The 26584-nt window shown below is 39.8% G+C and overlaps 1 protein-coding gene across 1 annotated transcript in view; it reads left to right on the top strand.

Moving 5' to 3' along the window:
• SPHKAP (SPHK1 interactor, AKAP domain containing) overlaps positions 1 to 13334 on the top strand; it is a 115553-nt gene extending 102219 nt beyond the window's left edge. Inside the window, exons 7-11 of the mRNA XM_007100863.2 lie at positions 18 to 203; positions 2043 to 2129; positions 4291 to 4343; positions 4431 to 4615; positions 13191 to 13334. Of these exons, the coding sequence (XP_007100925.2) occupies positions 18 to 203; positions 2043 to 2129; positions 4291 to 4343; positions 4431 to 4615; positions 13191 to 13334 (655 nt within the window). The remainder of the gene's footprint in view (positions 1 to 17; positions 204 to 2042; positions 2130 to 4290; positions 4344 to 4430; positions 4616 to 13190) is intronic.
• The last annotated feature ends 13250 nt before the right edge of the window (positions 13335 to 26584 follow it).

Below are 26584 nucleotides of genomic sequence, written 5' to 3'. Positions count from 1 at the left end.
TATCTTACCGCCTACAGTGACAGCCTTGATGCCAGAGATGTACCAGAGGCTGAAGTCTCAACAGAAGGCAGAGCCCCCGATGAGTTCTCCAACCCTCCCGGCAGCAGTGGAGAGAGCACGGACAGCTGGTCCCAGCTCGCCAATGAGGAAGACAACCCCGATGACACCAGCAGCTTCCTGCAGCTCAGTGAGCGATCCATGAGGTACCTGCTCTTTAAATGACTTACCAGGGAAACAGGTCTCAACACAGATTCCAGAAATGCATTTTAGTCATTCTCTGCAAAGGGTCCCTAATAGTGTAAAAAGGAAAGACTGCCCGTCATAATTTGTGCTGAGAGCCATCTTAATATCCGGTTATGGTTTCAATTCGCTTGGCCAAGGTTGAGAGTCATCTGTGTTCCCTTCTCTGCAAGCTCCAGCTAGTGCATTCAATGATGACAACTGAGTTTTTAAATAAGAGCCGCTATTACACCTGCTGTGTTTGATACTTTCTTTCTGGTTCATTTGTATTTCAGATGCAACACAGGCTGGGTTTACATGAGGCGTTTCCATACTGTGTTGTGTTGTCTGGCCTGACTGTTCCTCCCCTTTCTCTGCCTGCCCTCTGTATTGTTGCTCTAGAAAAGCTAGAGAGGTGCTAAAGAGAGATCAGATTTGGGAGGACCTGAGCCAATCAGGAGACATAAACTAAAAACTAGTCCTTTGTGAGGTGAGAATGAAAAGAATCTTCATGTTTCTACCCAAAATCTTATTTGATACTGGGCCAACAAGTCCACAGACTTTCCAGAAAGGCCAATTGGAAAATGGGCTTCCGATGCATCTGGCTGTATGGCTCCTTGAAAATTTTACTTCTGACGGTTCAGTCTGTTTAGACTTAGGAAAATTTCACAATGTTAAGTGGTTTACCTAAAATTTCAAAAACTGGTGGGAAATGTTATCCTATAGAGATAAAAAGCAAAGAGAATTTGAATCTCTGGACTTAGCATAAGTTTACACAGTTAATTACCTCCAGAGCAATGTTTGAGTCATCAGATTTCAATCAGTGAATACATTCAGTATCCCACACGAAAACCAAGACAGGAATTTGAAATGAGGGGATTTCGTTGCTTATTCATGGAACTCCTGAGGGAAGACTGTCCCATTACACGACACCCCAGCACTCACCCTTTGAAAACCTTACTTGGAAGAGACGTCATTGGAAAATAGAGAAGGTATGAGGAAATAGAGTGAGTTCGGTGAAATTGGATGCATTCCATTTTGCAAGTACAGACAGAACCTACAAAAGGGCTCAACTCTCCTGTGTTTCAGTAAACACATTCCAGGCTAGTAACTAGACCATATGTTGATTGTGCACCCTACAAAAGTGTTACAATATGTGATCCCTCCTTCTCTACAACACACAGCGTATCAGGTGTTGCTCCCTTCTCAAAGATTTTATGATAAAGGAGTTATAAAACTTTGACATTGCCCAACTTTATACTTGTAAATTCTGTAGTCCCTCAGGAAAAAAAATGAGACAAATGCATATCGTATGGAATATCCCTGACAAAAATCCCCTAAACGGCAAAGGGAAAAGAGAACATGCATCGCTGGTTTCTGTCAAAAGCCAAGAAGCAGGCAGATAAGCATCCCCGTATCTTCCCCCTCAGCCAGCATTCTCAGAAGTATCTTAGTCTCTGGAGGTATACCCAAGGAGTCTCTGGCTGATGGATAAACATCTTACTGTCACTAGGATGGGGAAGAAAGGAGTCACGCTGATTGTCACCCACTAGGTGTGACCCACCAGGTATGACCACTGCAGAAATTACGAAACATTGATGACGATGATGATGATGATGGTGATTGTCTTGAGCCAAAAATGTCTCTTGTTGTGTTTTCCCCTGATTTGGTCAGAAATAAACATCAGTTTAGGAGTCCTAGACACTAAGCAGTATTCTTCCGGGGACCAAAGGAAGAACCTCTTAGAATGGTGGAACATCAGTGTCAGCAGTGTGGCCAGGTGGTGGAGACTGGCATTAATATGTAAACTTTTGCTTTGTCAGCAATGGCAACAGTAGTGCCACTAGCAGTCTTGGCATTATGGACCTGGACATTTATCAGGAAAGCATGCCATCTTCTCCCATGATTAAGTAAGTAGCCACTGAGATGCAGTGATTGTGAGACCACTACTCCGATTCCATCTGGCTATCCATTTTGATCATTCTGGTTGTTCCTGACCACTGGTTTCATCATGTCTGTCCTGCTGAGGTTCCCAGACATGTATGGTTTCATGTCACTGGAGTAAGAACTCAGGTCTGCAGTAGCCTCACCCTTCCCACCACCTGCTTTCTGGATTTCAAATCTGCACCCTATAATATAATCGTTTTGGATAAAGCTTATCCTTATACTCAGACATATATGTCACTTTACCTAGTTGGACACAGAGAAACAAAAATCCATTTAAATTGTACTATGCCAACCAGCAAAGACTATTGTTCAATAGCATATAGTGTGAATGGTTTTTCCTTTACTTGTAGACACCTGGGATTATTGCCACTAATGAGTCTAATACCAAATGGCACCATGGTGGAATGTGTCACTTTTATATATGCTCCCCACAATATGAGGACCTTCTAAAAGACCAAGGGAAAAAAGTACAATATGTGTGTCATAAAATATGGTGCATAAAGGGAGGGCAACATGAGGTCAGGACTATATCTAGAGTTTGTGATTGTCCTGGAAAATTAAATGAATTTAAACCTATTTTTGACCATTATGACTTAGTATTTGGAGATTTCTGAAATTTCAGAAAAATGAAAATGAAGAATAGGACTAAAGTTGCTCCCTGATCTATTTTTTCAATTATTATCTATAGCTAAATCATTTTTATTTCACTATTTCATCGGGTATCCTGCCTGCGGGAATATTTCTCAGTGATTAAAGGTTGCAGTGCATTCTTTATTGTTCCACACAGCCACCATTCACAGGTAGAGAAGAACATAAACATTATCTTGGGTTTGTTTTGTTTTTTAAAGGAGGCAAAACAAACAAAAACACTTTGGGGTAAATTTATTTTTCTCCTACAGGAAACATTTGTTTAGGTATTTTGTCCATCTTTCTCCCCAGTATGAGCCTAGGACCCCACAGAATACAGATAGAGAAAACCAAGACCACCTCTACCCATATCAGCATCCTGCAGCTCCATAGTAGTAGAAATTGTATCTACCATATGTCATTTCACTTATGGCATTTGGATAGAAATCTAGCAGAAAATCTAGACCCTTGGGAAATTGGCCATTCTTCTACAAATAATTAGGTGTTCATGAAAGAACAATTACACTTTCCTTCGACATCAGGAATACAATGGAATTAGCCAGATCTTAGCAGTAACAGAGAATATAAGGGAGAATCCTCTCTCATAGAGACACATTTTTAAGAGCACCTGCAGTTTAATTTCTAGACAAGACAAAAATACAGAACAACCATAGGCTTCCCAAGATGGTCACTTCCTTTCAGCTGTTGGGTCATATACTCTTATTTTAAAAGCATTAACTGAGTCCTCCCACTGTTTACAAGTCTCCCTAATAAGTACTCACTATGTGAAAGCACTTCAGATGTTGAACATGACTATATTTAATGAAATCCTCACTTCCATTATGAGTATCTAGTTCTAAACCACACCCAGCCTACTACATCTTCCCAGTAAAAAGAAAAAGAAAATTTTCAACAAATTGAGATATTTTGTCACCCTTCTTAAGTTCTAAAGTTTGTGATTGTCTTTTCCCTTATTTCAGGTCAAAGAACCAAGTATAGGTAGAAAAATATTTTCCTAAATGAAAATGCAAGTTTATGTTGCTATCATAGTATAGAAAAATATCATTGTCTCAAGATGGAAATATATCGTCCTGTAAATGACAAGCAAATACAGAAGAAGGATAAGTCCTCAAATCTGATCTAGTTACCTACAAAATCCTTCCTTGACTGTTGAAACCTGTGAAGGTTTATGGAAGGGAGGTTGAGAAGAAGAAAAGTTTGCACCTCTCAGAGTCTCCCACACCAATTATCCCAACTAAAACCATGCAGTTTATCTAGCCTTTATTTTAGGGGTAGTGTTATTCATTGCAGACCCAGTAGTCCTACATAATAGCCACGTTGGTATTTCCCTAGTATTTGTTTAGTTTATTCCACAAAAACAATAAATATATGAAACTTCAGAAGCTTTTAGATCAATAAGACCCATCACCTCATCTAGCATTTACAGCTTGCTCTTCCTAAACATTACCAACCATATATTGTTGTTTTCTCCCAAAGTGAATTAGTAGAAGAAAACGAGATTCTTAAAGGACAGTCAGAAAACATAGAGGGTAAGCCACGCTCCCATAATTTTGAGACACAATTTGCCTGTGATCTTCGTATGGAAAGTGTAGTAAGGTAGTTGTGTCTGTATTCAGAACGTGCCTCTGGAATGCCAGTGGGAAAGGCCAGCTGCCAGGGGAGCCTGCTGGTGATCAACTTTGACCTGGAGCCAGAATGTCCTGACACTGAGCTTCGAGCTACTCTGCAGTGGATAGCTGCCTCTGAACTCGGGATCCCCACTATCTACTTTAAGAAATCTCAAGAAAACAGAATCGAAAAGGTATCGTGTTCCCTGTTTGTATATCATAAGGCTTTGTGTTTTATCCCTGCTTAAAACTCAGTAAATGCCCAGTTAACCCATTTAAATTTTTTCCTTGACTTTTCACCTTAAAATTGTGATTAGAACTTTGAAACCTTCCACCTGCATAAATATAATCATGATAATTCTTTGACTGTCAGTTTGTCTTAGCTAGTTGGTGATGATGAGAAAGTAAATTGAGGAGATGGGATATTTTTCTAAGAGTCTTATTTTTGTGTGTGTTTCCTCACTCTGGAACCAACCTCTTCATAACTTTCATTTAAATAAAAAGTAGAGAAGGAAAGGCAAAAGGGATTCTTCAGTTAATTTTAAGTCAATCAAAAGGGAGGCTATCTGGTGAACCTAATCTAATCGAATCAGTCCTACAACCACAAGGAACTCAGTTAGGACAACAACCCTAACAAGCTCAGAAGCTCATTTCTCTCTACAGTTTCCAGATAAGTGTCCAGCCAGGCTGACGTGTTAATTTCTGCCTTGTAAGTCCCTCAGTAGAGAGCATGGAATTCACCCAAACTTCTGACAACAGAGCTGGGTATTGTTGTTTTAAGTTAGTAAATTTGTGACAGTTTGTTACACAGAAATAGAAAACCAGTATAGCAACATTATTATTAATTTGAATTTTTAAAAAAACATACTTTTAAATAATGGAAAATTGAGCTTGAAGACATTGGTAGATGGATTCTTGCTTTAATCTTAATAACTGAGATTCTACAACAGTAAGTGGTTGGTCTTAGAGAAAGGGAGTTAGAGCGAGAGTTGCTATTAATTTAGATGTTGGCTAAGGATCTGTTGCTTAGCTTTATATTTCTAGGTGGAGAATAATAATGAGAAAGCCCATCCACTGCAAATCTGTCCCATAGGGAATTAAAAATGCCTTCTCTTTGACGCCATGCCATAGTTTAATTATCAGGGTGGCCTCACATTGCTGACTATTGGCTGAGGTCCACCCTCAGCTTCTAGAAGCTGCCCAATTTGTTGTCACGTGGTCCCTTCATGCTCTCATGCTATCAGTCTCTCTTACTTCTTCTGCCACTAGCCAGAGAAAACTCTCTGCTTTTAATGGGTTCATTGGATTAGCTTAGGTTCACCAGATAGCCTCCCTTTTAATTGACTCAAAATTAACTGAAGAATCCCTTTTGCCATTTAAGATAACATAATAAGGGCATAATTATCTCATCCTATTCATGGTACTGAGGATTAGGGCAGAAAATCTTGGAAGCTGCTTCAGGATACTGCCTATCGCTGCCTCTGTGCATTTTTTAATGTCTTATAGTCACTTCCACATACTCATTATACTTGTTTCTCAACAACGCTGTGAAAAGAGCAGAATGGATATTATTGCCCCTTTTTTACTGATGAACAACTCAGTACTCAGAGGCTAGTCCATGAGAGAGTCCTCAGATAGTGATATTTGAGCCTAGTGGTAGAACCCCACTTTCTCTGCAGATACCTGTCAGTAGTGTGTCTCTCTCAAGTTAGATTGCTTTTGAGTTACAATCTAGACTTTTTAAAATGTGTAACTGCATTTTAACCCTCACTGCCAGAATCCAATAGCCTGAAATTAAAGGTCCTCTACCCTTTTGCTCAGGCACATGGTAATTAGAAGAGCGTACCTATGTCTGCATCCCCAGCCAATGGGATTGGCTACAGAAAAAATTGAGAAGGAGACCTAGTTTATTTTCCATGCCCTCTTCCACTTCAGCCTCTCTCTCCAGCCAGTAATTCATATTTCTCTTCAGGCCTAGAACTGCCTACAGTTCTACACTCTCTGAACCTTGATACGATCCTATGCTTGGCATACCTTTATTTGCAAGGTGATGAGCGGTTTGCTATTTAATAAATTCTCCTTCCACCTTACCATCCAGCCTGCCTAGTGCAAAGGATGCAGTGAAAGAGCACTTCACTTTTGACCCCTCCCTCCTGCCATACACAGTCCCAAGACCCCCTGCCATGGGGAGGAGAGCAAGAACATTCTCTGCCAGAGTACATTCTCAGTTTCCTGGAAAAATGAAAAGCAGTTTGGTTTCCAAATTTATCTCGAGCCTCTCCCTGAATAAAAGCATTACCTGGTGCATTTTCAGATGGTCTCTTAATGGAGTAGAGTTTTATACAATCTACCATTTTGAAGAAACAATGTAACACTCTATGTGGAATATATGTCTCATAAATTCCCCTTAGATGAAAGGACAAGGAATATGTCATTAACACCTTAATTATGTACATGATGCTTTGACACGATATTTATTTAGCCCCACTGATTTTCACTTCTCAAAGAGGATGCCTGTCTTTGCTCATAACTATTTTTCTGAGAATATAAATGTTCCACTAGTGTTATCAAGATAAACATTAAAGATGTTTTACTCCTATTTAGCATCAGTTCAAGGAGGTTATTTCCAAGTAATGTAATTTTATGGACTGAATCTTCTAACATTTTCCGAGTCAGTTAGGGTTCTCTCCATATAGTGGCTTCTCCATAAAAGGGCACTGCCTGTGCCCAGTTCTATGACAGAACTGGTGAAATAAAGCAAACCCTTATGCAAAATTTTGACATCCTTTCTTTTATCGATAACACATTTGAAGACCTCATTCTGATTGTTTTTAAATTAGCCAGGAAGTTAAGTGGCCATTTTCAAGTGGTGTGGAAGAGAGATTGTGGCTTCCTACCAAGGAGGCTGTGTCACTTGAGAGCAGCAGTGTCTCATTAGCTCCTCATCGGCTTGGAGAAGATTAAAGAAATGTCTCTGTTAAGTTCAGCAGTGACATTCACCCACTGTCACTAGGGTATGAAACACCATTCACAGATACATACCCTGAGTCCCTATTTCTGTAAATTCTGAATTTTTTGAATAAATTAATTTAGCCAACACTTCTCCCTTGATGGTGTTCTCAAGCATGAGCTAAAATAGCAGAGCATATCATGAATGAATACTGAAGCAGCTCATCCTTCCCACCACTGCCTGTGAACTTGACCTTGGAGTTGAAGGGCACCTAATGTCAGATTCTAACTACCTCCAGCCTTATTTCTATTCAAAAGGCAAATTCCAAACATTCTGGGTGCCCAACGTACTGTCACTCCTCTCCAATAAATGACACCTTTTCAAGCTTTCTCTTTTAGTGTTCTGTCTAATCATTAAAATTCCAAGTCCACTTGAATGTCGTACATTCGGAACATTCATGAAAAGTTTATTGAATATTTACAACATGCCAGCCACTGTTCTAGGCTCTGGGGACACAGGGAACAAAAGAGACAAAATATCCTACCCTTTTGGAGTTCACATTCCAGTCTAGGAAGGAACCAAGGTAGGGAGAACATAAACCAAGTGGCTCAGGTTGTAAAGACTAAATGTGAAAGTGATGGGAGCTTATTCTGGACAAGGAAAATGAGAAGCACACTGAAACAGTACTTCTCACGCTGTGACCATGAGCCAAATGCACAGAATCACCTGGGACGCTTATTTACAATTCATATTCCTAGACCCCTTCTTGGAACTCACTTTCAAAGAGTGGGGCCCATAGATATGCATTTTTAACAACTTTGCTCAAGTACAGTGATGCTAATGAACACCAAAATTTGAGACTCCCTTCCAGAAGAAATATCTTGAAGGAGTGGCAGAATTTGAGGTGGCTTTAAAGTATGCTAAATTCCAGAGGACAGATTGCTGAGAATTCCAACACCTGAAAAGCTACAACAGTTTGTGAATTTAATTCACAATGACCTTGACATCAATTAAATTTAATCTACTTAATTCAAAGCAGGGATGGGGGGAATCATGAGAGCAATTGTTTTTAAAAATAGATATCGATTAGCTAATTGCTCTGCTTTTTTGAAACCAAAGCATTATTTCCTCTAGCTCTTTTACTTCTGTTTAAATTCAATGAGCTTCTGTGAGCTAGAATGTGCTGATGACTGGCCTCACAATAAATCAGGTGCCTTTCTCAACTTTAAGCTCATTTTGAGAATTACTTCCTTTTCTTGAAGGCAGTGCATAAAACAGAATGTGCAAAGAGGAAACAGATGTAAACTTACCTTCCTAAGAAAGTGGGAGTCAGAAGAGGAGTCGCCTTGCCTTTAATTTCTTATTCTTTTCCATATGCAAAGCAGTGGGAAGAGAATGAGAGAGAAAATATTGATGGCATTTACTGTTAACCTAACTTTCCCCAAAATACGACACTTTAAGTCTCAGTTTTGAAAAAACTACATGACAAAGGAAGGAAAAATAAGGAAGAATTAGATGCTGTCTTAGTCAGCTCAGGCTGCTCTAACAAAACACCATAGAGAGTGGCTTGAACAGCAGACATTTATTTCTCACAGTTCTGAAGGCTAGGAAGTCTGAGATCAAGGTGGCAGCAGATGCATTTCCTGGTGACGGGCTTCCTCCTCTCTATGCCCTCATGTGGCAGAGAGAGAGCTCTGACACCTCTTCCTCTTCTTATAACAGCATAAATCTCACCATGGGAGCCCCATCCCCATGATCTTATCTAAATCTAATTATTTCCCAAAGGCCCCACCTCTTAATGCCATCATATTTGTGTCTTAGGGCTTCAATATATGAATGGGAGTGGGGAAGGGGGAGACACAATCATTCAGTCCATAGCAGATATTGCCTCTTCATTTGTGAACGTAAGAAACTGTCTGCCTTGAATTGAATATTTTGTCATTGTTCTCAAATTCAGTGTGTGCTAGAATCACCTGGGGAGTTTTATAGACCCCAGTGCGTGAGCCAATTAAATCAGACTCTCCTCTTGGGATGAAACCCAGGCTTTGGGGTTTTCTCAAGGTCCCTGGGGGTTCTACGGTACAACCAAGGCTGAGAATCACGACTCTACAGGCCATAGTTGCAGGAGTAATATAAAGACCAGCTCACTTGTGCTTAATGAAATGGAATTCACCGTGGAGCAAAAGAAGGTATCTGCTTTCAGAAATCTAAGTTGAATGTTTTCAAAAACCCATGCGACTTGCAACAACTCCCATAGATTCCACCATATGATTTGGTAAACAATTAATCTAATTTAGTAAATGCACCTGAGAATATACAAGGCATCTACCATGTGATACTTTTCTTCAAACGAGTCTACCAATGATATACCATCACAGGATAGAAATTCTTCTAGTTACCTAAGACGAAACATTTGTTCAAGGAAATGCCAACTATGATACATAGGAAGGGAACCTAATTATTATTGATTGTGAAATAGCAGGAAATGAAAATTTTTGATTTTTATATGTCAGTGCATTGGAAAGAAAAACTCAGATCTCCGACACACTAAAGCTGATTACGAAATTCCCAAGTCAAAAACATGGACAGATACAGTGAAAGATCTAGAACCAGCTGCTAAATAGAATGCAGTTTTTCAAGGCTGTAGTAATGAGCTGGAAATGTCCTTTTCTGGTTTCTTCACAGTGTTAGCTTCATTTTTGTCTAGAATTTTTTTTTAATGAAGGAAGAAAAGAAAGTGTAAGACCTTCCCTGCTCATCAGCCCCACAGATGGTTCAAGGTCTCGATATCTGAGATGAAGTCATCACGGCCTAAAGGCATGCTATATTTAGTGGGGCCAGACCATTTTTAAAAGTTGCTTTATTGGGATATTGGCCTGGATTTAGAAATCATGAGACAGATGCTAGAGTGTGACCATTTGACAAACTACTGACAGAGTGGCCTAGGTGATGGGGCACTTTGACAACTTTGGCCGGTAAACAACATCTTATGGTCGTCACCACAGTGGGAGACCCTGCTTCAGCAAGCCCCAAATAGATGGAAAGTAGCTACTCTTGGGCTTCCAGAAAGGTCTGAAGCAGACAGCCTTCTGGGAAAGGTTTAGCTAGTATTGGCATCGGCTCTAGAATTCTGATTCTTTCTCAGAGCAGTACCTGAGAGATAAAAGTTGGGAATAAGATGGTGGCCCAGTGAACCAGTGTGCATAGAAAGAAAAAAGAAAAGTGCTAAGGCTAATTTTCTATTTCTGTGCACTTTATATTGACTGCTTCTTTATAAGACATGTTAAGGAAGAGCAAATACCCTCAAGGGATGAGTCTGGCCTAAGACCACTGATGACCCTGGAGGGATATCTTGAAGTCAATGAATTATGAGCCTCTCTCAGTGAGACCTCAGAAACTTGATGTTCAAGTCCTCTCCACTAGGAGCACCTAATTTCTAGACTTCCAGTAAGAGCTGGGAAAGTCTGATTAACCAAATCATGCAAAGACATCCTAGCCTTTCTCCCCCTTTCCCTGAGGCCTTATGTTTTTACCACCTTGTCCAATAGAAAACATGCCTGGGATCTTTCATACACACCTAGAAACAAGTAACAGCTCACAAAATTATTTTTACACCTCTCCGTAAATTACTAGTAACCACCTGTAATGTTCCCCTCTCCGAGGGTATTTGTGTTTTGAGCAAAGCCTTAACCGAAAGGATTAAGCTGTCTAAAATTTCAGATCTAACAGACAGAAAGCTAGGCAGAATTGTGAGGGAAACCAGACAACTAATAGTCTCTGAAATTCTATCACTGAGACCGATGGAGCTGATTGGCACTAACCTTCCATGGCTGTTACAGTGACCAGCGAAGAAAGGTCCTAGGCCTCTTACCCCCACAATGTGCATGCCTACTCCCAGGCACAGTGTGATGAGACACCTGCCCCATGACCAGCTTTGACTCTCCTCCTTGCCCACTACCATTGCACCAGACTAGGCTCTGCCCAGCCTTTGCCTAGATCCACGGCCCCCCAGTCATTTTTTTTGGAGCATCCTATCAGTAGAAAACTATTGAGTAAGAAGCCCCAAGATGTGCATGCTAATTTTTAACTATATATGTGCAAATACATTATATAAAACTCGAGAATGACTATTTAGACAAGGTTCATTTTCAGTGATTCTGGATGTCACTCCATATTTCAAATAGTCTTCTTGATCATTTTGAATGCATTTGATGCATTTGACTCACATTTGGTTGTTCATTCCTTTTGTCATTCTGCAAATATTTACTGAGCCCCTATTAGGTGCAGGCACTAGATGTAAAGAGGTGGCAAAGATGATGTCCTTTCCTGGGAGATTTACTATCTGCAATACAGTTGCCATCGGCTTCCCATTGGTCTCCCTTTTTACATCATCTTTTAGATGATGTTTATGTTTCCACGTATTAAAAGTTAAGCATTTTATTTTCCAGCCTAGAAAATTGCTTTATTCTGATTAAGCCAACACAAGGCGAGTCAGTACAATAAAGCACTGATTTGTGTAACTGTGCAGTAGTTGGTGCCATCACAGCTGGGAGAAGAAACATAATTTAATAGTACCTCTCTACAAGACAACTTCTCAGCAATTGAAATGAATTAGCAAATTCAAACTGAAGAGGGGGCGAGGAAAAGACCAGAAAAAATGAGCATTCCATGTTCTGGCTGATCTTGAAAGTCTGAACAAATGTGAAATGAGCAGAGGAAAGAAATTCTAGAAGGAAACATTGAAGAAATAGTAACTAAACTACGGCCCTCATCTTTTTTAACGAATAGGTTTTTCTTCCTCATTAAATGATACCAGATTCCCAGCTTATCTTTTCTCCCAGGGTTCCAAATAAATATCAATGGCTTATTCTCCTACGACCAAAATGCATGGGGTGCAATAGTAGAAAGAGCTTTGGGCTGGAGTGTTAGAAGACCATGCATCCTGCTGCCAACTTTTCATCTCACAAACCCACAATTTTTCATCTTTAAATGCCTGCTTTACAGGGTTGTTGACAGAATTAAATGAGATTACATGCATGAAAGTAAATACTTCCTGCAGGTTTTGGCTCTTATAATCATTACTTTTCTTTATATGTATCTGACTAAGGAGTTTGAGAAGCCTTCATTCTGGGCTTCATGCCACAGTTTCACGAAGGGAACCGTCTATAATGCTTTTCCCACCTTCCAGTGCTCCAACTCACAATTCACCTGTAGTCATAAACTTTCCACGTTGTGGCCAACTGAAGCTGATACCATTAACCAGGTGACGAATCTAGGATGTTTCCTCAATCTTTCCTTTTCCTGTTCCAATGGAAAGCCAGTGTCTCTCGAAACTTGATGAAGAGGCAGGGAAAGTTTCAAGATGGAATGAGGAACCAGTAAATAACCCTACCCAAAAGTGTAACACAATTTATTTGGCATAAATGTATACATCCAATGGGAAATTATTTGTGACACCGATAGAAGGGACTGGGAACCATGCTATACAGTCCTGTGAGAGAGAGTCCAAGCCAGAGAAAAGTAGATCTGAGGAAACTCTTCAAATATCTAAAAGATAGACTGTTGAAAGAAGAATTCCACGTAGTCTCCCAAAATCGAAGGATGGCAACCGCTGTGAGGGACATTTCAGTTCAGTTGAAAGAACTCGCTAATGATCTGAACTGTCTAAAAAGAAACTAGACTGTCCTAGAATATAGTCTGCTGTCACTAGAGATGTTCAAAAGTCACCTGGAGAGCCACTGGCTTTGGAAGAGTGGTTGAACGATATAACTTTGAGGACCCTCTGTGATATGTGAGCCTAACCCTGTGCTTTACTTTAGTTTCTAGATGTCGTGCAGCTGGTTCATCAGAAGGCCTGGAAAGTGGGAGATATCTTCCATGCAGTTGTTCAGTTCTACAAAATGCATGAGGGGCAGAAGGGTGGGACCCCGAGTCTCTTTGACTGGCTCTTGGAACTGGGATAGGCAGCTATGCCTTTAGAGCTCCCCTTTCCTTCATTCCAGCTTACATTACAGTGGTTGGCTCTAAACTTTCTCAAAACATCACATCACATTAACAGAGCTATGAAAAACTCTGCTGTTCAAGTCTGCTGCACCTAGAAGACATCTGAAGAAAAGCAAAATATCAGTCTGTACAAATCAATACAACCGGTGGGTGAGTTCATAGGAGCTTGTATTAGAATGGCTGGAAAAAACAGAATTTTAATGGGCCCAAATGAAAAACTTCTAACTAGGCCCAAACTCCAGGAAAGTAGCACTTACATATTTTTAATAATATAAAATGTTATGTAATGTCTCCAATTATGTGAATCAACTGGAAACAAAGTCACTGGTCAAGATCATTTTATAAACTCTGCTGTAATGTTTATTTTACTTTTTTGAGCAGATTAAGGGGTCTGTCAGCCCAGGTAAATACTTAAGGTATGGGCAAGACATTTCCAAAACTTTGATATAAAAGCTTTCCAGTTTCAGACCGTTATCAGTGGTTGTTAACAGAAATGCAAGAGTATATCAGTGTCCTCTACCAAGGTGATTTCATTTATCCACTACAGCCCACTGATAAATATTCCACATCTCCCAACAATATCTGGGTTCCTAGCTAATCAGAAAACTATTGGTGTTCAGCTGAGAGAGAGAAAGATCAAAGAGTGTCTTGTTTCCTTCTGTATATTACATGAGTAGAATGATTACAGAACTCTTACCCAAAGGGAAGACGCTTTCTTCCAAAAGAGCATCTTTTGAGATAAAATCTGCTTGTATATTAAATTATATAAAATATAAACTTTCATTTTATTTTTATTGTAAATTATGAAGAGATTGTTATCTTAAATAATATATTGAATTAGCCTTAGAGGTTCATAAAATATGAAGAGATTATTGTCTTAAGTCATATATTGACTCTTGAGCTCTGTGGTTTCATTATAAAAGTACCTGTATGGCAGACTTGCTAGTCTTATGACATTTATAATGATGGATGCAGGATTCGACATAACCAGTTAGGATCATAGACGTCCTGATTTAAGGATACTAGCATTTAATTTGAGAAAAAGAAAATATTATCACATTTAAGTATTTTAAAAACAGGGATTTACTCTTTTGAAAAATAAAGGTATTTAACTTCTCCCCAGTAAGTCTTCTTTCCCTTCAACTAAATGAGCTAGACTGGCTTTTATTTTCTTGATCAAAGAAAGTGTTTATTAAAGATTTCCTGAGATACTATGCTCTTACACTATTTTTAAGATTGTGAAGTATTTTTAAATGTGAACAAGACCCCACACCATCAATGCTGGCCTTGTGTGTCATCCACATTGACAAGAAATTGACATTTCTTGAAATGTCAAGAAAACTTCACTGGAAGCTCTATTTCCTCCCTACCACCCACCCCAGGAATCCTTTCCAGGACTCTTTAGGCATTTATTATTAAAAATAGTCCAAATTTAGGTTGCATGTTTAATTTGACACATTAAACAAATGTCAAATTTTAACATTTATCCACCATCTCAAACTGAAAGTTCTTCATGGTACTAAATGGAAAAGGATATGTTTATTTTTTACACAACCCCAGAATACTGTGTGTAGATTTTTGTTGTGCTCAAATGAATGTTTACTTATCCTACAAAGCACAAATACTGAATTGTAATCATGTGATGAAATTATATTTGTTGTACCTAAAGTTGCAAACTAATCAATAAATTTTTGTTGCCAAATGGTTGATCATTTTTTCTCCAAGAGCTTAATTAAGCGCCTCAGAGAAAAAAATAGTCACAGTGTAATTGGGTGAAGGTAGATTTATCCCTTAGACAAGTGTTACAGTTCCACTTTCAATTTTTGAATAAGAAAATATTCTTTGAATGGCCATCATCAAAAAAATCTACAAACAATAAATGCTGGAGAGGGTATGGAGAAAAGGGAACCCTCTTGCACTGCTGGTGGGAATGTAAGTTGATACAGCCACTATGGAGAACAGTATGGAGGTTCCTTAAAAAACTAAAAATAGAATTACCATATGACCCAGCAATCCCACTACTGGGCATATACCCAGAGAAAACCATAATTCAAAAAGACACATGCTAAAAAACTAAAAATAGAATTACCATATGACCCAGCAATCCCATGTGGCACATATATAAAATGGGATATTACTCAGCCATAAAAAGAAATGAAATTGAGTTATTTGTAGTGAGGTGGCGAGACCTAGAGTCTGTCATACAGAGTGAAGTAAGTCAGAAGGAGAAAAACAAATACCGTATGCTAACACATATATATGGAATCTAAAACAAACAAACAAACAAAAAAAATGGTTCTGAAGAACCTAGGGCCAGGACAGGAATAAAGACGCAGACGCAGAGAATGGACTTGAGGACACGGGGACTAAGAAGGGCCAAATTACTGGGAGCTTTGTAAATGGCTAAGTTACAGTTGAAAGTCGCAAAGGACTAATATTTGTTAAATTTGACTTTTAAAACTCACTTTTTCTGTTCTGTGGACATTGGGTTATCTTGTGCAAAACTGATAGCAGGAACCACTTAGCAGACTATTTCACCCCACTGTATTGAGGCATGCTGCCACCTAGGCACAGTGGGTGAACAAATTTAATTTTGTCCATTGTGTAAATAATGTGTATCCCAAGCATTTGGAAGAGTGTTTGGCACATAGTACTCAATAAATATTTGTTGAATGAATAATAAAGTGAACTAACAAATGAAAAAAAAGAAAAAAGAAAATATTCTTTGACTAAATTAGTTAGGATCAGTAATATTTACATAAATCAGCATTTCTCAACCTTAGCACTACTGGCATGTGGGGCTGGATAATTCTTTGTTGTGGGGATCTGTCCTGAGCATTGTAGGATGTTTAGTAACTCCCCCTCACGGGCCTCTAAAAAGTCTCCTAATATCGCATTTCCTGCGGGGCAAAATCACCACAGGTTGAGGACCTTTAATGTAAATAATGCCTTGAAGAAGCAGAGCCTGAGGCTCTAGGAGGAGTTCGGGTAAAGGACGAGGTCTCTGTAGCCCCTAGTGTGGAGAACCCCAGGAGGAACATGAAAACCAGGCATTCTCCCCCTACCCTCCCAAGACTGACGGCCTGTGGCCTTTACAGTAAGTCTTAACAACAGGAGAACGAGTCACAAGACAAAAAGGAGTCTACAGACCTGGGGCAAACCAACCTAGATGCAAGTAAACTAGAGATAAATTTTCAGTCTTCGAAGTAAATGGACCAGTGCTCTTTGAACTCAATAGAATTTATTACAACAAGGATATATTGTATAGCAAAAAAAAAGAAAAGAAGGAATATTATTCAGGTAATTAACAATAAGGATAATAACACATCTACTATTCTCAACAGTTTTATTAATTGCAATTTTTATGGTGATTTTCCAAAGGGGAGAACTAAAATACAGAGAACCTAAGTGATCCATACAATGCTTAAAACAATGAGTTGCAAAAATGGAGTCTGTTTTCCTAATATCTATATGAAAACTGGAAGATATCTTAGAAATAGCTGAACAATTGTGTCAATATTTTAATTACAATCTGATGTTTTCCGAGTACAAAGTCATATCTGGTAAAAATCACAATGCATCTCTTAAAATCAAAATTATCTTATTGAGATTAATTTATGTATGAGACTATAAGCATGTGTGTGTACTGATATTCAGAAACTTAGACAATAAAACACATATATTTTCTTTTTTCTATAGGATAATTATGCTTGCAAACAAAAACACTCATGATAAACACCAGCCCACATAAATAGAAACATATTCAATCACAAAAATTATTAGATTTTATAAAAAGAAAGTATTGCGATTCCTGAGCACTTTATTTTATTCACTGATAAGAAGGCTTGGATGTGCTTAGGTAAAGAATTCTCCAGTCAGCCAGAGGACAATGTCAAATAAAAATAAAACTCTGGGAATTCCCTGGTGGTTCAGTGGTTGGGACTCTGCGCTTCCACTGCAGCGGCCACGGGTTTGATCCCTGGTTGGGGAAGCCGCATGGCGCAGCCAAAAATAATAATAAATAAAATGAAATAAACAAAATCTGGACATTAATAAGGAGAGACTTTATTGGAAAGGATTATTACAAGAAGGGGAAAGGGACTGTTGCAGCAGGAAGGAAGGAGGACTGGTGTCTATTGTAAAGGTAAGAAAACTCCAGCTGTGAGATCTAAGAGTGTCTCGGGGGTTGGCAAAAAAGGGGTTTTCTTTCGCAGAGAAGAGTAAAGGACTAGAGAGAACCAGGTGTGGAAAGTGAGATGAACAAGGTGAACCAGTGCGGGTGGCGGGCATGATGGGACAGTAGATCAGAGAACATGTTATGCTGGGCTCGGCCTATTCCCAAACGGGCTCTTTAAGGAGAGGCTGTATGGTGGACCAAGCTGAGGATGGGTTAAATTTCAGCAGCCTGGAGAAAGGGGAGAAACTTAACTAAAGTTTGGTTAACAAGCGTTTTGCTCTAGTTGATCAGTGGGTGCAAATATTTCAGCTAATCGTTTATGAGACAAAGAATGGAAATTTGGGGGGGTCTTTGTGAACAAAGGGGACGTCCATGAGTCCGAGGTTCAGAGCTCAACTCCTAGGAGCCAGTCAAAGGCAAGACCTGAAAAGAGACCTCTTTTAGGAAGAGGTGTGCAGGGTGTGAGCACCCAGGCCTCCTAGGTTAACCATTTCCTGTACTAGCACATCGCCATCTGCCTTCTAGCAAGGTAAGTTGAATACTTGTGTCTCCATAGGTGATCGTACGCTCTTTGAGGCTGGAGCCATCTTTAACTCACCTATGGATTTGGTCAGAGTCTCTATCACAATGCCTTGTCCAAGGCAGATGTCTGATTGAACTGATAAAGCTAATGGGCCTTGGGTAACTGAGGCTTTGGCTTACATCTAGTGATGTTCAACCATTAGTTCAAGAAACACAATTTTACTTTAATGTTCTCCTTAGTTTTCCAGAGACCTGATTTATTAAGTGTCTCAAGACTTTTTAAAAAATTACTCTTAGACTTATGCAAGTGAAACTTTCTAAAAATACTTGCCTTATATTTTAGTTGCATTAGAACATTTGATCACAGAAAGGAGAATGTTTTCCTTCTGTGGTTTTGGGATGAATTTAAGTGATATCCAGGACATTATCAGCAAGACTTGAAGGCCAATTGAGTGCAGACAGATCTGAACAAAATGCACAGAAGGCAGAATCTTTGGGCCTCCCTTCCTATCAAGAAATATTGTCTGTGCTCAAACAAACAAAATGCTAATCCACTGTTATTGTTGCAAGAATCCTCTGGCCACTTAAATTTTTCATTTCCTGAAATAATCCCCTCAAAAATGCCCCTTCGAAGCCTCATATCCAGTTTCACTTCTTTTCAGTTTTCATATCTCCTTCCTATTTCTTCCCCTTCTGTCCTTCAGAATGGCTTTTCATTAAATACGTATCAACAATTATTTGTTTGCCTTTGGAAGGTTCCCACTGCTTTGTGGAACTCTGTCCCATTTTCTCCTTTACTCCCTGCTCTGCTTGTTTCTGGTACAGGATGTTGCAGGAACTCCAGATTCTACCATGATGCTCTGAGCACCGCAAAACCCAGGTGCAAAGATCGTTTCACGGCAGACAGTGTTGCGTCTGAGCTGAACCCCTGGCCCAAATCTTTATACACACACACCCCTTCCTTCTCTGTCACATCACACACAGTAGCACGTGGCACAGATAACGTAGGAGCATACATTCTGTTTTCCTTCTTACAGAGGAAAGCAGCATGAATTAAATCACCATTGGTTGAGATAGAATAAAGATGGATGATACCAGGAGGGCCTCTAGTTTTCAGTGCACTGGATTCTTCTCCATGGTCACGTATGCCATTTGTGAAGGTTACTCTTGCCTACTCTTTCAAACAACAGGACAGTTAATTTAAACCTAGCAACATTTTTAGTGAAAAAGGCAGTAGACCACATATTGACCTTTCGTGAAACCCATAGAAATGTCTAATAAAGCTTCACCAAATTAGTTCACTTATTTCCTTCTTTCTTAATTTTTGACATCAGCATCCCCTTTTAAAATTTAAGTGCAAAGATATAGTAGAAAAAGCAGTAACTTAAGTCCCATCTGCCATGTGCCCTCCAGCATATGACTAAATGTTTCTGCAACATTTTGTCTTTTTTTTTAATGTAACAAATAAAGGATGCAGATGTTGCTATATATGAGAACACTTCCAAATGTAGTAGTCTACAAATTGCTATTTGTCAGAGAGAAAGGTAAAGGTGATACCAATGTAAGGAGCAAAGCAATTGTTGTGTGGAATTCAGTGTCTCAGGAAAATAATGATTAGAATAGGCCTCCTAGTAAACATCAGGCAGCAGTTTGTTTCTTTGATTCCCAAATTCTCGGGGCAATACGTAGAGAAATCAGTTTTGAACAATTCTGGATAAAGAGGTAAGGAAAAGTTTGAGAGTATTCAGAGAGACAAAGAAAAAATGTAGTTGTTACTCTTAACATTTCTGTGGTACAGGCTTCTCTGAAAATCTGAGGAAAAGTGCACATACACAATTCAGGAATGACCTGTACAGTTTTGGGGGTTGCAGTTTTCATAATCCTGCTCTAGACTCTACATGTCTAGAAAGTAGAGCTCACGTCTTCTCCATTTACTATCAGCTTCTAGACCCTTCCTCTGGTGCCTAATCTATCCTGGTGTCTAAGCAATCCTTAATACATGTTCATTTAAAGAAACCCCATCCTCTAGGAACTCATGTATTTTGAGAAAAGCCAATAAAAGACTCAGATTCTAACCTCATGTTATTTAAAGACATTTTTTGTATGGAATATGTACACATTAAGGAAAGAAAAAAAGAAAAAGAAAAAGAGGAAGGGAGGGAAGGAAGGAAAGGAGGGAGGGAGGGAGGGGGAGGGAGGAAGGAAGAAGGAGGGGGAAAAGAAGGGGAAGGGAAGGAGAGAAAAATCAATAAAGAAATCTATATAACTCTTTAAGAAATAGACTACTTTTAAAGTACAAAAATTGTAAATCCAGCAGAAGTACAGAGTTGAGCTCACATAACATATGTCATGGCTAATGCACAACAAGATAAATGTTCACACTGGCTGTTTCATGCTTCAGCGAAACCCCGGGCCCCATTCATGGCTCCTAAAGAGGTTTCCATTCAACTCTAAGAACTTCTAGTTTCTCCTCGGCTCCTACGGGATGAGGGCCTGATGTTAATCCCCCAATCAAATCCTGTGAATTTGTCCTTCCTTCATGTAGATTTGCTGAAAACAGTGATCACAGTTTCAACCACCTGCCACTCAGAGCAGATGTAATGTATTACTTTTCATTAAAAATGCACCAATGACAATTGTTAAGATAGTAAATTTAATATTTTCTACCATAATAAAAAAACCATTAAAAAATGCATCAGTTACAACAGAACTCCTATACACAGCTCTGAAAAGATAATAAGCTGTAACTTCTTATGCCCGTAACAGCCTCTTAGTACCTAACTAAGCATTTCTTGACATTCCATCATAGGCCTTTCTGGGCCCAGTATCCCACTCACAGAAAAGAAAGCCAAGAAAAGAAATCCAGCAGAATGTCTGGCATTCTGATAGGTGTTCATTCCACAAACATTTATTTGGGACTGGACATGACACAGGAAATGCAACAGAGAAAGACTAGTTCCTTGGCATTTTAGAATTTCCATTCTAGCAAGGATTACATTTGACAAGCCATAATAAAAATACAGTATATATTGGGACTTCCCTGGTGGCGCAGTGGTTAAGAATCCCCCTGCCAATGCAGGGGACACGGGTTCGATCCCTGGTCCGGGAAGATCCCACATGCCGCGGAGCAACTAAGCCTGTGCACCACAACTACTGAGCCTGTGCTCTAGAGCCTGTGAGCCACAACTACTGAGCCCTCACGCCACAACTACTGAAGCCCACGCACCACAGCTACTGAAGCCCGTGCGTCCTGGAGCCAGTGCTGTGCAACAAGAGAAGCCACCGCAATGAGAAGCTCGCGTGCCGCGACCAGAAGAAGCCGGCGCACAGCAACAAAGACCCAAAGCAGCCAAAAATTTTTTTAAAATGAAAAAATTTTTAAAAAGTAAGTATATAAAGTAAATTTAATTGAGCATATAACATCAATGAAAAGTGCCAGAAAAACATAATTAAAAAGCAGAGTGAGAGTTAAAGAGTGATGGAAAGTATCCGTTTAGATCATACCTAACCCCAGAGGTTCCAAGTTCCTCTTTAGGTAAATTTGCAAGTTTTTAAAGAAGTTGAATATTATCACTTGAAATGTTCCCTCACCATTTATTTATTCACTGGTCAATATAAACATGTAATTTCTGTACTAAGTAAGGAGGTGACAAAGTCAGCTGTTGTCTACACTTCAGCAACTGAGAGAGACTGAGCTAACCTGTCATCATCACAACGTTGACAAACGCCTCTACTGGGCGACGGTGAGAACAGGGTTAAAGAGTTAACTTTACTCCAAAGAGCAGAATTATTTACAAAACAGAAATAGACTCGCAGACACAGAAGACAAACTTATGGTTACCAAACGGGATAGCATGGTGGTGGCAGCGGAGGAGTTATAAATTAGGAGTTTGGGATTAACATATACCACTACCATATATAAAACAGATGACCAACAAGGATCTACTGCATAGCACAGGGAACTATCCTCAATATCTTGCAATAACCTGTAATGGAAAAGAATCTGGAAAAGAATATATAGGGAATTCCCTAGAGGTCCAGTGGTTAGGACTCTGCGTTCTCACTGCTGAGGGCCCGGGTTCGATCCCTGGCTGGGGAACTAAAATCTCACAAGCCGGGCGGCACAGCCAAAAAAAAAATTTTTTTAATAAATTTAAAAAAATAAACAGAATTAAAAAGAATATATATATATATATATACATATATATGTATAACTGAATCACTTTGCTGTATGCCTGAATCTAACACAACATGGTAAATCAACTCTATTTCAACAAAAATTTTAAAAATAATTTTTTTTTTTTTTTAAAAAGAGCAGAAGTCTGACGGGAGCCAATATATTCCTATTCTTTGGGCAGATTTTTCCTCTCACCCCCATGTTCCTCAGACTACGTATTTTTCCACTTTCAACTAAGATCTCAATACATTCCACCCTGACGTTTTCTGACCTGTCTCCAGCTCTTGCTGTGCCACCCCACCCCCCACCCCCGCATGTTGTATTTACTTGCCCTTGGGGAGCCCATGGGTGGATGACTCGCGAGCACACTGCTGCCTGAGGCATGGAGCCTCCGCTTTTAGAATGTCAAGGGCAATACCGTCATCCTCAGAACTCCCTGACTAATGAATATGGAACGTTTAAAAATAAATGAATTTATCCTTGGGAGAAAATAAATTTTCCAGAGTCAACATTGGAGGTGTGGGTAAGCCCTTGAGTGGGAGGATAGACATCCACTATCATCTGACTGAAGTCTGAGCCTCAACTTATGATTCTCGAAACAGAGGGCAGCCCTGGCATTAAGCTCCCCGGTGTTAACGCACCAACATTTTACTAATGACCACTCCCTCTCTATTTCTTGTTCAGGTCCATGTAGATCATTTGAGCGTGGAAAAAAATTATGGCCCTAATTTGGCAGGTGAGAAAATTGAGATTCAGAGGTGTGAGGGGACCTAATAAAGGTATCAAAGAATAATAAGAAAAATAACAACAGCAACTAAAATTTACTGAGCATCTGCTCCACGTGCCAGACACACATTAAGCGCGCTACACATATTAACTTATTTAAGCTCCTCAACAGCCCTATGAAGTAGGTATTGTTATTATCATCTCATTATTGCAGAATCTGGAACATGGAAAGAAGAATTAGCTTGTTTAATGTCACAGAACTAGAAACGGGTAGAGCAGGAGTCATCCTAGTCAGATTAACTCCAGAGCCTGCACTCAACTTCGGCTGCAAGGTTTTAAATTGGCATAAATTGGCGGCAGGAGAAGAGAGAAAGGTCAAAAGATAGACAAGGCAGAGGGGAGAAGAAGCAGAGTCACAAACCACAAGTCATCCTTTATTGGTTCAATCATATATTTTCTCAGCTACCATTATACCCCCCAAATAAAGAGAGAACAAATGAACAAAACTCCGTGTTCCTTACTTGACATTGACAGAAATTAAGGCTGGGAAAGTGGAGTTGATGACTCTTCAAGAATCTGGGTTAACTATTTAGAGTACCCCATGCAAGGAGACTGTACTTCTAGATCATTCACACAAGCTTCCTCCAGGTAAAGACATCATTTAACTGCAAAATGTAAAGATGTCCTCAGTCTGGATAAACATTAGGTTATAAGATGTTTTCCAGAAGTTTTAAATGGCCATAAAATTTTCTCTTAAGTCACCAAAAAGAAAAAAAAAAAGTATCTGGCTTCTCTCACAATGCTCTCAGAAGCATTTTTAAAATGTTATGTTATAGTTAACTTTTTAAAATGTTATGTTAAACATTCTCAACCAATAATGCCGTACCATTCATCTGTTCAAAATAAAAGCTAGTGAACTAAAGAGCAGAATTGTTCAATGGAGCCCAGAGGAATTGTGTGCCAGCCAAATTTTCAGCATGGAAAGAATGAACATCACAGAGACACACTGGGAGATGAATTTTTAATTCTGTTTTTAGAGCTTGACTCCGGAAGATGGCAAGCAAAAAGAAAAAAATAAGTAAGAGTGTTTTCGAAGAAACAGATGCCAAGGCTGACTCATGATGGGTCTGGGAGTTAGAGGAATCTCTCTTAAGGCAGGCCATGAGGAGAAGGGTAGAATGATTAAGTGACCACAGCATACAGTCCTACTGGTCACCGATTACATGGTGGAAGTGACACCTCTCCTTTCCTTATCTGGGCATGAGCAACTTCCACTGTGCAACTTTTGACTGTGAGGAATGGAGGAGATCCTTGGCATGGAGCAGCCCAAAGAAAATTGGTCCACACAGCCCAGGGCAACCTGGGTCATCGCCAAATGGAAGCAGATGAGTATCACATATGGTGGCCCCAACGTAGTGGAGAGTTTTGGTGGCCTAGTCAGCAGCATTCCTCTCCTTCTTACCTGACTATAAGCAGGAATTCATGTTCCTCCACATTCCATCCCAGGGCTTGGATGAATACAAGCTGCACTAAGCCCATTGGGGCCAGCCTTCCCTGATTAGAATCCTTATCAGTTCAAGGGTAGATTTGGGACCTAAATTGCCCAAACTGAAGGGAAGCAATTGTATAGAGGGTTCTCTTTCTCTCTCTCTCTCTCTCTCTGTCTCTCAAGAAAAATTGAACAGGAAAGCATTTCCCTGGCTGCTTCTGGCAGACAACTTGCAAATGTAAATGGTTTATTAAACAATCTGAATTACATGAGGCAAACAAAAACATGATGCATTTTTAAGTTTCTTCAACTGCTAGGCCAACTGTGTTTTGTCAAATATCTTTTTGCCATCCTGTTACAAATCTAGGGCAGATCCCACAGTTTCTGTTCTCCTTCATTACTAAAATCTCCAGCCAGTCTAATCCAATTTGTAGCCTGGCTCTTGTGTGTGATTTAAAGCTCTTATTCCCTTCTGCTAAGCACCAGCTGGGCTTTGGCCTGAGGAGCTTGAATTTAGAAAAGGGACAGTGTCTGCTATTTTTTCGTTCTTCCTCCCCTACTTTTTCTGGTTCTATCTTTGCCAATGCTGGGCACTGGGGGATGGAAAGGAAGCAGGGCAAATGTTTCTCTCTTTATCTGGAAGTTCAACTGCAACTCTCTGTTGACTATGATTGTTTCTCTAGTTAATATCACCCTACTGATAATACCCTTTTTGGGGCAGGAACGGCAGACATCTCCTCTCCCCATGGGATACATGTGTGAGTGTTTTGGAGAGCCCTGTGGGGTCACTGTGAATATGTCTCTGAATAGAAGACACAACTATTTCAGCTTTACCTTTTCTCCCTGCAGCCAGTGGCCTTCCCCCATGTGGTCTCTGTCTGTCTCTCTCTCTGTCTCTCTCTCTGTCTCTCTCTCTCTCTCTCTCTCTCTTGCTCCTGGTTCCCAATACCTCTTACCCAATAGACAACCCCATGGGTTGGGTACCATCAAAACAGCTCAAGCACAGTCACCTACCACTATGTCTGCAATAAACTTAGGCGAACTCATCATGCCGAACACTAAGAGTCTTATCTGCATCGAAGCTGTTCCTCTTCCTCTCTCATCTAAGCTGAGTCTTTTCTGGAATTTTCTTCTTCACTCAGATGTGCTTAGGGTAAAATCATCTAGTCAGCTTTCCAAACCGGCAGCCAATCAAAAGTAAGTAAATCAGAATCCCTTCCTTACAGGGTGATCTTGGTTAATCTTGCTGCCCCCTCCCGTGATTTCAAGGAAAGAGAAGGAAAATTACCCTCCCCACAAGTGGGACACGGAAAAAAGCACAGGCTGATGACCCATTAGTCATGCAGCCAAGAACAAAGGGGGGTAGCTGAAGTGGCTTGAGGAATACAGCTCTGAAGCCATGTTCTTCTCATTTCTAGAGATCAATTCTTCTCATTTCTAGAGACAGGATTTCAAATTGGCCAGTTAAGTAGGAGATGACTGTTCCTTTCCTTCTCCCTCCCTTCCACCAACTTGTTGGAATAATTAAAACCAAAGAAGCAGGACGAGCTACATAATTTGCAAGCCTCAGTGCAAAATGAAAATGCAGGGCCCCTTGTTCAAAAATCGTTAAAAATGTCAAGATTGCAACAGCAGAGCCTTAAACCAAGTGCAAGTCCTTTCTAAGTGTGAGGCCTGTGTGACTGCCCAGGTTACGTGATCCAGTGGGTCCAGAAGGCAGAGCATCAAGCCAAAGAGGACCATTCTTGAGCCTTAGTATCTCATGGAGTTTGCCTTGTTAGGTGTTGACCTTGCTTGGGACCCATCACGTCTTCCTTCTTTTTTATTTCTCCCTTTTGGAATAGAAATGTCTATACTATACAGGTCCCAACATTGTGTTTTAGAACCATACAATTTGTCCGGTTTCACAGGTTCACAGCCGGAGAGGAATTTTGCCTCAGGATGAATCTTATATGAGCATTGTTCGAGCCACAAAAATGTGGTAAACCAAATGTCCCCTTCTCCTAGGTTATATGAATGACAGCTGCTCCTTTACCAATTACAACTTTAGCCTTGCATAAAATTTATGAAGATATCCAATCATAGAATTACCCCACTTCCTGACAGCATCCAATCTAGA

The sequence above is a fragment of the Physeter macrocephalus genome, chromosome 2, assembly GCF_002837175.3.
Source record: "Physeter macrocephalus isolate SW-GA chromosome 2, ASM283717v5, whole genome shotgun sequence".
NCBI lineage: Eukaryota > Metazoa > Chordata > Mammalia > Artiodactyla > Physeteridae > Physeter > Physeter macrocephalus.
This window is presented reverse-complemented; position numbering and strand designations above follow the sequence as displayed.